General features: G+C 34.7%; 1 protein-coding gene across 1 annotated transcript in view; it reads left to right on the forward strand.

The window, feature by feature from the left end:
* The window catches only part of BCAS3 (BCAS3 microtubule associated cell migration factor), a 957,541-nt gene that overhangs the window by 457,139 nt on the left and 486,740 nt on the right, over nt 1-13,662 (forward strand). Inside the window, exon 16 of the mRNA XM_056814655.1 lies at nt 2,224-2,488. Within this exon, the coding sequence (XP_056670633.1) occupies nt 2,224-2,488 (265 nt within the window). The remainder of the gene's footprint in view (nt 1-2,223; nt 2,489-13,662) is intronic.

Raw genomic sequence — 13,662 nt, forward strand, 5'->3', positions numbered from 1 at the left:
TTTGTATTCTTTCTGGCCAGCTAGTTTCATTTGTTGCCAGTAAATAGTCTGCTCATTTATTAGTACTGATGACCTTTTAAGGTGTTGGAACAGAATGCTGTTTGTTGTCAGTTTTCTAAGTAAACAGTGAAATATGGGGGTCTGCCAGATACCAGTTATGTTAGCATCATGTTTCTAGGTGCCTTGCTAGGAAAAAAAAAAGAGAGCTTGCCTCAGGGAGATTCTGAAAATAAAAAAAGAAAACTCCTTATCATCAGTGGGCTCTGAAGCTCTACTGTAACTGTTCTAGAAAATGATTATGCAGGTAGCATAATTCTGTTCCTACTATGGATAGAGACTAAATTACTTAATGGTCTTTAATGGCGCTGCTTTTGTAATCAAGAGTCCTACTTTATATTTGATTCTGACACGTGGAAAATGCATCTGGTTGTGTGATATGTTTCATAGTCTTCCTCTCTTGTTTCTGCTTTTCAGAGTTCTTTTTTTCCCTTGTCCTATCCTTTTCCCACCTGCCCTTTCTCCTACTATCCTGGCCCTCTCAGAATTTCTTTGTACTGAGCCTCTAATTCAATCTTAACAGCTTGTAAAGAAGAAACTCTTTGTAGGCAAACTGGAAGGTTTAAGTGCTTGGGGAATAACTTTATAATTAGTAATACCAGCTCCTCTAAAAGTGCTAAACCTGTCAGCATTGAGATTGTTTAACAATATCATTAGCAAGTCATTTTGATATGTCACCATAATTGAAAAGGGGTAGGTGTGTCATTGGTTTTGAGGGTTTATCCATGTACCAGTGATGAGGCATTTGTCTAGAGACTGTCTGAGAGGAAAGTATCTTGTCATAAGTCACAAAACTTAAATCCCTTTTTATCTCCTAGGTTTCAAGCCCTATGGGAAACTACTACTTTGATGACTCCTGGTTGCTTTTGTTGATAGTGCATTTCTGGAACATTTGTTAAGATTTCCATCAGTGCTTTTAGGCCTCTTTGAGGTCTTGACTTATTGTAACTAAGAATTCTCTGAAAGCTTGAGTAGTTTTATTTAGCTTATATTGTTTAATGTTATAATAAATCCTAATCCTTCTACTATGTATTTGTGTGCAGCATTAGAACCCATTCATAGACATGCATCTTTAATTCTGCTTTTATCTCTTAAAAGTTTGGTTTTTGTTTTTTATCTTTTTATTTCCCTTGTTGGTATAGTTTTAGTATATTTTCCCTGGAAGCTATCATCTTTACCTAATTTTGTTTCCTTTAATTCTGTTTGACAGTATGGTTTCAAAGTATATTGTTTCTAGAAAACATTCCTTAAGACCCTAGATCTTATTTTCCATCAAGGTGTTATATAGACATATAGGAAAAATTTAGACACCCTTTTAAAAATGCTATTCTGATTTTGAGACTTTTGAGAAAAATAATTTGCTTTTTAAAATGATATACTTAAGATATATCCGGAACTCACAAAAATAGTTTTGTTCACTTGAAAATTGTAGGCTCATATCAAAATAAAAACAAAAAGTACTTAATAATATTTCTTTTCCACTTATTAGTTCTATAACTCCTATTTGAAATTCAAGGCCACCAGGTAGTTGCTTTTAAAGTTTTGATTAGATTTCCCTTCCCAGCTGTTAAATTTATTTTCTCAGAGAACCTTCAACTAAAATAACTTAAATAATTGGTAGATTATATTAAGCACTCATTTAATTTTATTAAAATATTTCCCATATTTAGATAATTAAAAATAACAAATAATTTATGCAATGAAAAAGCCATCTGATCTGTGATAATTTTTAGAATGTTGAACCAAACTTTTGCCTTTTCACCCTCTTTCATTGTTCATATTTCATAGCAATGAAAACTAGAAATAACTAAGTTTTATTTTCTTATGCTAAATAAAGCCCTTTTGTTTTTTGGCCTATATTTGTTTACTAGAGACAAATTCTTTTAATGAAAATATATCAGGAATTCACAACTAGATGTATTTTCTACTAAGTGATATTTAGAGTTATCTTTCTCTAGCAGAAGATATTCTAAATATTATATGAAGTTAGGCAGTATAGAAAGTGATATTATCCAAATATTTCTGAAGTATTTAGATGTTTGGTCATCATACCTGTGATGCTCTTTTTCATAGTTAAATTCCAAATTAATCATAATTGACCACATCAAATTTTGTAACTAAATGGATTTTTTTTCAGCTTCTTCCTCTTCTTATGTCATTTTGTAGGTACAGGACATCTGTTTCAGCCACGATTGTCGTTGGGTTGTTGTCAGCACACTTCGTGGGACCTCTCATGTTTTTCCTATCAACCCTTACGGTGGTCAACCCTGTGTCCGTACACACATGTCACCTCGAGTTGTGAACCGCATGAGCCGCTTCCAAAAGAGTGCTGGCTTGGAAGAGATTGAGCAGGAGCTCACATCTAAGCAAGGGGGCCGCTGTAGCCCTGTTCCAGGCCTGTCAAGTAGCCCATCTGGCTCACCTCTTCATGGTAAACATATTTCCTCTTATCCCTTTATTCCCGTTTCCTGTCCACTATTCTGACCTTACTATGACTTTAAAAAAAGAAATATAAACAAAAAAGCTAATTTTGCTTTTTGACTTCAAATATTGTGCATTTGTGAGATGAATCAAAAGTATAATTTAATCTTTAAACCTTTAAGTAATGAATTATTGATCTGTTACACATTTAAAAAAAACTCTTATATTATATTAAAACAAGGAGATTTTAGGAGTCATTATTTTAGATTTTTTTAAAGATTTTAGAAAAATTAAAGGCATATCTCATAGCTTCAGAGATTGTAACTACATTTTTCCAGCAGTTTTTGCCATCTTCTACTCTTGTTGCTCTTCATCCAGGGTCAAAATTGTGGTAGCACATCTGGTCTACAAATATATTCATCGTTGATGAGGAGACATTCATCAAGTGTGAGGTAGATGTTAGTAGAATAGTATTTTTTCTCATTAAAAATTTGTAGAGATCATTGTGTAGTATACTGGAAAAGTACTTTTTATCTTCTATTAAACCAAAAAAGACAGTTTTCAAAAAATACACCAGCACTTTCAGTGATGTATAGTACTATAATTAGGAAACAGAATTTTCCTCTTGTGTAAAGATGGGAATGAAATAAGAGAAGTTGAAAATTTTTCTAGTGTGCTTGTATGCAGTCTTGTTTTGTTTTATTTTATAGAGGTAGTAACGTGAGGGAGCAGGTAGCAGGTAGCAAAATTCTTGTGGGTAGTAGTGAATGTTGGAGAGCTTCTTTTTTTGTAACTTAATTTTTTTTCATCTTTTCTGATAGTGTGAAGCTCTGTTCCAAGTATATGTTGGATAAATATTTGCTAATCCACTTTCATAATTTCAGTTTTGAGACTTCTTGGACCACTTTAAATTTTAGTTGAGAAAAAGCAATATTTCTCTTAAATTTTATTTATAGGTCAGCATGAATGTGCTCATTAATCCAGATATTCTAAGTCCAATCTTTGCTTTGGATGTAGTTTGTTTTTTGCCTTATATTGAATCTAGAGAAATCCATTACCAATAAGTTATTGAAATAGACCACTTCTTGTAGAGATTAGCAACTTCAGAGACTAGAGCCCAGTTTTCCATTACCACAATCTGTAACTTTATTAGAAAGCTTGGCTAAAAAATAATTATTTTAAAGTTCTGTGTTATAATATGCATATTTTCTCTAAATTTTCATCCTTCCTGTCTCAGATATAGTGGATCCTTTAAATCTGGCATGTAATATTAAACAGGAGTTGGCATTCTATTAGAATTTATTCAATAGGAGTAAACTCTGGCATATTTGGTATTTATGAAGTGTCTGGGTTCATAACTAGATATACTCATTAGTCACTTATTAGAAAATAAAGAAATTTCAAAATCTTCACCATAAGCCTTCATGTATATTCAGATGCTTTCCTGTTTAAATTGCAAATAATTATATTGAATTTTCTCCCTTCCTTATATTATAAAACAAGCTAAAACCAATAATCATAATGGATCAAATAGTTATAACAGAAAGATCTTCTAACTTTAGAGATCCTCTTATCTAATTGCCTTATTTTACAGATTAAGAAACTGTGGCCTAGAAAATTCAATTGACTTGCCTAAGATTACTTAGGGAGTCTGTGGCAAGTGCAAATCTTGTGGAGTAACTAGATGGCTCAGTGGAAAGAGAGCCAGGCCTAGAGATGGGAGCGACTGGATTCAAATCTGGCCTCAAATACTTCCTAACTGTGTGACTCTGGACAAATCCCTTAACCCCAATTACCTAACCCATACTACTCTTCTGCCTTAAAATATAAATTCACATTGATTTTAAGACAGAAGGTAAGTATTTAAAACAATATAAATCCTGTGCTCCTTCTATAGAACAAATACTACTTTTGAGATATAATATTAACCTGTCAGAATCAGGTATTTTCCCAAGCAGATTTCATTTTATTTTGTGAGGTGGTCTATGAAAATGCAAATGGTAAGTACAGTACTTCAAAGAGACTTACTGACATTAAATGGCAACTTAATTAGTTTCAATATAGAGTCATATTTCCATTGGTCAGCTCAGGCTTTGAAAAATGGAGAATACCTTTGGAGGGCATATTTCCATAAATAAAAATTCTTTATTGTTGTCTTTTGACCATTTATCTCAGAAGTACATATATAATGCTTTTGACATGTTACTATTTGGTACACTTCATGAGCTTTTTAGAGAGTCTCTGTCCTCTGAAGGAGAAACAGTGAATCTTCTTCTCTGACCTAAAAAGATGGCACAAGTCAATGAATTAATTACATAATGAGGAATGAAGAAAAGCCCTTAATTCAAAGAGTCAGAGGAGTGGAATTATCAGTTTTTTTCAGGAAATAGTCTCTTCCTTTACAGGGAAAAGGATAATTTGTGCCAAATTTTCATGTTTGTCTATATCCTTTTATTTCTAATTTGTATATGGGCATCTTGAGCTTAAAAGCCTATTAACTTTACATGTGAATTGGCATCTTTTCTTAGAGGTACTCCTTTCAGGTTATGAGAGTGGCAACTGGGTCATGCATTGGATAGAGGACTAGACCTGGGGTCAGGAAAACCTGAGTTCAGATGTGCTCTAATTATTAACTCTGGCAACCCAGCCATGTCACTTTACCAGCCTCAGTATCCTTGATTACAAAATGAGGATAATAATAGCTCCTGTCACTTAAGTTTGTTGTGAGGATCAATTGAAATAACATTTCTCAGTAGATATATTTATTTAGCACCTATTATTCCTCAAGCACTGTGCTAAATCATGGGAATGCTAAAAGGGTAAAAGATAGTCTCAGCCTTCCAGAAACTCACAATATAATGGGGAGAAGACAGCAAATAAATATGTACAAATTTTGTACAGAATAAAAAAGGAATAATTAAAGAAAAGGCACAAGAATTAAGAAGAATTAAAAAGGATTTGGAAAGGCTTCCTGTAGAAACTAGGATTTTATTTGGGAATTAAAAGAAAGCTATTCGGCTGAGATGAGGAGGGAGAGTATTGTAGGCATGAGTGTCAGGCAGAGAAAATGGAGAGAGAGAGAGAGAGAGAGAGAGAGAGAGAGAGAGAGACAGAGAGAGAGAGAGACAGAGAGAGAGAGAGAGAGAGAGACAGAGAGAGAGAGAGACAGAGAGAGAGATGATTGGACTTGGGTTTTAGCAAAATCACTTTAATGGCTAAATGGATTAGAGTTAGGGGAAGATTTTAAGCAGGAAGACCACCATTGTTGAGTATTATAATAATCCAAGCATGAGCTGATGAGTGCCTGTTCTAAAGTGCTGTCAATGTCAGAGGAGAGAAAGGACTCCTTTTGAGAGATGTTAAAAAGGTGAAGTCACCAAGCTTTAGCAACAGACTGCATTTGGGAGTGAGAGATAGTGCAGAGATATGAATGACACCCAAGTTTTAACCCTGGAGGATTGGGAGGATGGTGTTGACTTTGAAAATGATAGTGGCATAGGCTTCTTCCAATTCAAGTTAAGTTCCAATTAAAATCCCCACATCTTCAGTAAGCCTGCAGTCCCTTTTAATTCTAATGCCTTCCCTGTGTTAATTATTAACAATGTATCCTATGTGTATCTTGTGTGATAAAATATTTGTTTACATATTATCCTCTCCATTAAACTATAATCTTTCTGATGGAAAAAAATAAAATAAAATTGTAATGACAGCTGGTGGCTAAGTGGATTGAAAGCCAGGACTAGAGATGGAAATTCCTGTGTTCAAATGTGGCCTCAGATACTTCCTAGCTATGTGATCCTGGACAAGTTCCCTTAATCTCCATCACCTAACCCTTTGATTCTTAGACAGAAGGTAAGGATTTTTAAATTTTTTTTTGAAATTTTTATTTTTTATTTAATTTAGAACAGTATTCCTTGATTACAAGAATCATATTCTTTCCCTCTCTTCCCTCCCCTCACTCTTCCCATAGCCAATGCACAATTCCACTGGGTATCACATGTGCCCTTGATCAGAACCTATTTCCATGTTGTTGATGTTTGCACTCAGGTGTTCAGTTAGAGTCTACATCCCCAATCATATTCCCCTTGACCCATGTAATCAAGCAGTTGTTTTTCTTCTGTGTTTCTACTCCTACAGTTTTTCTTCTGCACGTGGATAATGTTCTTTCTCATAGATCCCTCCGAGTTGTTCAGGATCACTACATTGCCACTAATGGAAAAATCCATTATATTTGATTGTACCACAGTGTATCAGTCTCTGTGTATAATGTTCTCCCGGTTCTGCTCCTCTCACTCTGCATCATTTCCTAGAGGTAATTCCAGTTTGCATGGAATTCCTCCAGTTCATTATTCCTTTGAGCACAATAGTATTCCATCACCAACATATACCACACTTTGTTCAGCCATTCCCCAAATTAAGGGCATCCCCCCATTTTCCAATTTCTTGCCACCACAAAGAGTACAGTTATGAATATTCTTGTACAAGTCTTTATCCTTATTATCTCTTTTTTGGGTACAAGCCCAGCTGTGCTATGGCTGGATTAAAGGGCAGACCGTCTTTTAGTGCCCTTTGGGCATAGTTCCAAATTGCCCTCCAGAATGGTTGGATCAATTCACAACTCCACCAGCAATGCATTAATGTCCCTTTGCCTTATTCCTTCCAACATTCATTACTTTCCATTGCTGTCATGTTAGCCAATCTGCTAGGTATGAGGAGATACCTCAGAGTTATTTTGATTTGCATCTCTCTGATTATAAGAGATTTAGAACACTTTTTTCATGTGCTTATTAATAGTTTTGATTTCTTTGACTGAAAATTGCCTATTCATGTCCCTTGCTCTTTTATCAATTGGAGAATGGCTTGATTTTTTGTATAATTGATTTAGCTCTTTGTAAATTTGTCCTATGTCAGAGGATTTTGTTATGAAGATTGTTTCCCAATTTGTTGCTTCCCTTCTAATTTTGGTTACATTGGTTTTGTTTGTACACAAACATTTTAATTTGATGTAATCACAATTATTTTACATTTTGTGATTTTTTTTTCTAGCTCTTGCTTAGTTTTAGCCTTATCTTTCCCAAAGATCTGACATGTATACTATTCTGTGTTCACCTAATTTACTTATAGTTTCCTTCTTTATGTTCAAGTCATTCACCCATTCTGAGTTTATCTTGGTGTAGGGTGTGAGATGTTGATCCAAACCTAATCTCTCCCACACCGTCTTCCAATTTTCCCAGCAGTTTTTATCAAATAGTGGATTTTTGTCCCAAAAGCTGGGATCTTTGGGCTTATCATAGACTTTCTTGCTGAGGTCACTTACCTCAAGCCTGTTCCACAGATCTTCCTTTCTGTCTCTTAGCCAGTACAATATTGTTTTGTTGACCACTGCTTTATAGTATAGTTTGAGATCTCTGACTGCAAGGCCACCTTACTTTGCATATTTTTTCATGATTTCCCTGGATATCCTTGATCTTTTATTCTTCCAAATGAACTTTGTTATGTTTTTTTTTTCTAATTAAGTAAAAAAGTTTTTGGTAATTCAATGGGTATGGCACTAAATAAGTAGATAAGTTTGGGTAGGGTGGTCATTTTTATTATGTTAGCTTGTCCTACCCATGAGCAGTTAATGTTTTTCCAATTGTTTAGATCTAGTTTTATTTGTGTGGAAAGTGTTTTGTAGTTGTGTTCATATATTTCCTGTGTTTGTCTCGGCAGATAGATTCCTAAGTATTTCAAATTGTCTAGGGTGATTTTATTTTATTTTTATGTATATATACATTATACAATTTATATTAAAATTATATATTATATTATATATAAAATATATTTTGATTATTATATGCAAATTTTTAAAGCTTTTTTTAAAAGCAAGATAAATGTAACTTTTTTATTTTAAAAAGAGAAACTGAGTTGAAGAAAGGGGGAAGGACCTTTGCATCAAATATTTTTGATGAAATGAAATTTTTTTCTAGAACGTGTGATGTGTGTCTTCTTTCATGACACGAGGAATATGGAAATGTGTATTGCATGGCAGCACTGGTATAACATATATCAGACTATTTATCATCTTACAGAGTGGGGAAGGAAGGGAGGTAAGGACACAGCCTGGATCATGAACTATCAGATAATTGTTTACAAATTGTTATGATATGCAACTGAACAAAAATTAAATATTCCTGAGGAAAGTTTGGTATCCCAAATATATAGGAACTGACACAAATGTATGACCAAGAGGCATTATTCACTACATAAGTGGTCCAAGGATAATGGTTTTCAAAGAAATACAAACTATCCATATGTCTAGGGTGACTTTAAATGGAATTTCTCCTTCTAATTCTTGTTGCTGAGATGTGTTGGAAATGTATAGAAATGCTGACAACTTCTGTGAGTTTATTTTGTAGCCTGCAACTTTGCTAAAGTTGTTGATTATTTCAACTAGCTTTTTGGTTGATTCTTTGGGGTTCTTTAAGTAGACCATCATATCATCTGCAAAGAGTGATAGCTTGGTCTCTTCATTGCCTATTTTAATATCTTCCATATCTTTTTCTTCTTTAATTGCTACAGCTAGTGTTTCTATTAAAATATTAAATAATAGAGGTGATAATGAGCATCCTTGTTTCACTCCTGATCTTATTGGGAAGGCTTCTAGATTGTCCCCATTGCAGATGATGTTTGCTGATAGTTTTAGATAGATACTGTTTATTATTTTTGGGAAAGTCCCATCTATTCCTATACTTTCTAGTGTTTTCAATAGGAATGGGTGTTGTATTTTGTCATAGGCTTTTTCTGCACCTATTGACATAATCATGTAAATTTTGTCAGTTTGGTTGTTAATATGGTCAGTTATGTGGATGGTTTTCCTAATATTGAACCATCCTTGAATTCCTTGTATGAATCCTACCTGGTCATAGTGAATTACCCTGGTGATCACTTGCTGGAATCTTTTTGCTAGTATCCTATTTAAGATTTTTGCATCTATATTCATTAAAGAAGATTGGTCTGTAGTTTTCTTTCTCTGTTTTTGACCTGCCTGGCTTTGGAATCAGTACCATATTTGTGTCATAAAAGGAATTTGGTAGAACTTCTTCTTTGCTTATTCTGTGAAATAGTTTGTATAATATTGGGATTATTTATTCTTTGAATTTTTGATAGAATTCATTTGTGGATCTATCTGGTCCTGGGGATTTTTTCTTAGGGAGTTCTTTGATGGTTTGTTCAATTTCTTTTTCTGACATGAGGTTGTTTAGGTATTCTATTTCTTCCTCTGTTAGTCTAGGCAATTTATATTTTTGTAAATATTCATCCCTATCACCTAGGATTTTTTTAAAGGAAAAAATAATAGGGAAATTAGAAATGGGAAAGGATTTATGGGAAAAGGTAATGAATTCTAAGTTGGATATGATGAAATGAATTTAAGCTGTTTGCTAAAATCTAGTTTGAGATATCCAAATGGCAGCTAAAAATACAAAATTGAAGTTCAGAAGAAAGGTTAGGGATTTAAGAAAAGAAGGCAATATAGAGTTGAACTGATTTATCAAGAGCTTAAAATGGGGAAAAGAGGAAAAAGTGGCTAATTCAGTGTTAATGATAGCTTGGGGGAAAAACAGAAGGGTTCAATGCATTGAGGATCATGATTTGGATAAAGAGTTGGGTTTGGGGGGCAGCTGGGTGGCTCAGTGGATTGAGAACCAAGCCTAGAGATGGGAGGTATTAGGTTCAAATTTGGCCTCTGACACTTCCTAGCTGTGTGACCCTGAGCAAGTCACTTGATCTCCATTGCCTAGCCCTTACCACTCTTCTTCCTTGGAACCAATACATAGTATTGATTCCAAGATGGAAGGAAAGGGTTTAAAAAAAAAGTTGGGTTTGATGAAGGAAGGTAAAGAGAAAGGTGGGAAATCAACATATTATGGTCAGATAAAGAGATTTCGTAATTTTTTAACTGGGAGGTGTTAATTTGTGGGTTATAAGATCAAGGCCATGAAAATCTTTGTGTGTTTTTGAAGTGAGATGCAGGAGCAGATCATGGGAAATAAGTAGTTTTAGTACTTGAGTGGTTAGCGTGATTGAGGAGGAGTCTATATGTAATGAAGTCCTCTTGTGTGGGGACAGGCATTGGGGAAGAGAAAGAATTGTGAGCCTTGAGCCAATCATTAAGGAAGGAAGAAGAGTGACCTACGGGGTCCATAGTATTGTAAAATTGAGATTTGAACTCTGGACTCCATTCCCCAGGAGTCCTTGCTAGCTCCCAGAATGCCCTCTAATCTCACTGAATTCTCACCTGGGACAAGAACAAAATTTTATTTAAAGGGTCTTCCCTGTAGGCGTGGTCTTTTTACTTCCTGTCTCCACTGGCAAACAGACACGCCTCATGATGTGAGTGAAATTTTGGGTCGGCCTTATGGCCCACCTGGCACATGCCTTTTCTTTCTTGTATAGTCTTAAATTCTCAACCTTTAATAAACCTCATAAAATATAATACTCCTTGCAGAGAGAAACTAATTTCTACCTGCCTCAGTCTCCCCTAAATTTTAATCTTTACAGTATTGTTATAGGGATTTTGATTCAGAGCAGTAGAGATGAATAGCATGAACTTCAAAGGAGAAGAGATTATTGAGATATGGAGAGAAGAAGAGAACATGGAAGTAGCAATGGGGAGCAAGGACTATTCTAAATCCTCTGCTTGAACCCAGGGAAATGTGTGAAGGCACAGGCAGTCCTGGAAAAAATATTTAGTCAGCCTTTGTCATCAGCATAGAGTCAGGTTTCATTGATAGGTAGAAGATATAAGTGGAGGAAAGGGAAAAGACTTATGACAAAGAAGTTTCCTTATGGAAGAGACATACAAGAGGGCCCAGTGGAAAAGGTTAGTGGCAGTTAGGTATAATTTTCTTTTTGGAGGTTTGAGGGAGATGAATATAAAGATTTGGTTGCTGGGCAGTAGAGAATTAGAGTTGATTTGATGACTTACAGGGATTCAGAAGTTCAGAATCATTGAGATGTACAAGATGGGATTCAAGTATGGATATTCATTGTTGAGTAGAAAAATTATACTCCTTTCCCCAGAAAAATCTCAAGATTCTTCTAGAAATAAATACAGTATGTGATGGAAGGCATATGGTTAGATGGGATACCCCATTTACCTTATCCTCTTCCTTTTAATGACTAAAGAATAGGTTCAAAAGAGTGCAGCAGAAGATGAAAGTCCAACTCCTTGCCAACTTTTCCTCTTCCTTCAGGCAACAAGTATAGCAAGAGGTAAAAGACCTGACCTCAACCAGAAGGCTGTAACTCTTACACCAGAAGTTCTTCACACAGATTGATCCAAGAGTGAAAGCTCCCTTGTACTGGCATTGGTAGAAGCTCTTGTAGCCTCTGGCAGCCTTCTCTTAAGGGACATCCACAACAGGAGATGGGTGAAGTTGGGTAGGAAGCTTGGGATCAGAGGAAAATGTACTCATACAGTGTCATAGTCCAGAGTAGGTGCTTAATAATTGCTTGTTTTCTGTCTCTTTTTCTTCTTTACGAAATTTTTGGAAATATATGGTCTCTGGATCAGTGATACTGAGCCTGAATAAAGCAACTTTAAGAAGTTTTCATTTCAACAAAGTCCAAATACCATCAAAGGAGCCATAGCATATTGGGTGATCCATTTACATTTTTCTCCTGATGACAAATGATTTAATTTTTGAAATAGCATTTTGAAATATTTTTTTATATGACTTTGTGTCTTTACTTGTGAACTCTTGCTAGAAACATTTTTTATTCTTTTTAAGTGCAGAACAATTTTGTTCAACCAAAATTTTACTAGAACTTTTAATCATTAGAGATTTATTATGCATGTGAGGTAGCAGGGAAAACCACAGAAGTTATTTGCTTGGGAAGAATTTCTATAGAAGGCCACAACAGCCCCTTTGGTCAGCACTAATACATAGGTAGATTTTCTTGTTCATTGCTATTCCAGTTTATTTTCCGTTAATTGAAGCCCTGTCTAGAAAAATGGGGCTTGGGATTACCTTTTCAGCATAGTTCCCTAATAAAGATTATAGTCAAGATTTGAAATTCTATTCCTGATCCTTCCTAATTTTGTAACTCTCTTCTTTTGTGTCTCATTTTCTTCCGTTCTAAAATACAGGGTTTGGACTAGATTATTGGGAACGACCTCTTTAGTCTGTCATTAATTTCTGAATTCTGTAGTCAACAGGTTTCTGATATAGCTGGGGTCACAATCTGTCATTCACCATATAAAAGGATCCCAGCTAGCATGAATAAGAAGGTCAGGATGTAGGAAGGACTATAGAAGGACAACTGAGAAGATTTTTGTATGAGATTCTGACATTCAGAAATATTGTTTTATCGGCCTGCGTTGTCATTTCAATACAGGAAGTAGACATACAATACTCTGCTTTGGAAGAAGACCTTTTTAAAACTAAAAAGAATCCAGGGAAGCATTGTCTGTTCATGTCTGCTCAAATTCCTTCAAAAGTTATCCCTTTACTCCCTATGTTTTTTCCTTTTTGTTCTTTTTTAAGACACAAACATTAAAATGTTGGTCATTTTTCTTTAGCATTATGTCAAAACAAAATTGGCATGCTTGTAAATTCATTCCAGAAACAATGTATTTACAGTTGATACTTGCCTGTCATCAGCTTGTTTACTCACACAATGTAAACTCTGATCAGGGTGGGATTCATTTTAAAAATGAATCATGCTTTGGCTTCATTGTTGTTTGCCTGTGCTCCTTTTTAGCGAAGCAGAGTAAAGAAATTGTTAACTAACACTTGATAAAGAAAGATTTCCTTTATATGCTCTAAAACCAGAACAGATTGGGACTTGATTATTTTCTCTGTGAATATATTCATCTTTTTTAGAGCTCCCCTAGGTATCTTTCTGGTGATATGAGGCAATGTCATATTCTTTAATTTTTTTTTTCCTCAGAGTTAATTTGGATACTTCCATTTACTTGAAAATAGTGTTTCTTATATATACATATATGTTTATGTAAACACCACAATAAAACAAAAGTTACATTTGTCTATTTTAGGTTTTGTGAATTTCCATTTATTCAAAGTCAATTTTCATTATTCAGTTGGTTCAACATTACCATGCACTACCTTTAAGCTTCTAGGTGTCCTATTTCTTTTCCCAATTAGATTCCTGGTACCGTTATTTTTTGTACCCTCTCTT

The sequence above is a fragment of the Monodelphis domestica genome, chromosome 2 (genome assembly GCF_027887165.1).
Source record: "Monodelphis domestica isolate mMonDom1 chromosome 2, mMonDom1.pri, whole genome shotgun sequence".
Lineage (NCBI taxonomy): Eukaryota > Metazoa > Chordata > Mammalia > Didelphimorphia > Didelphidae > Monodelphis > Monodelphis domestica.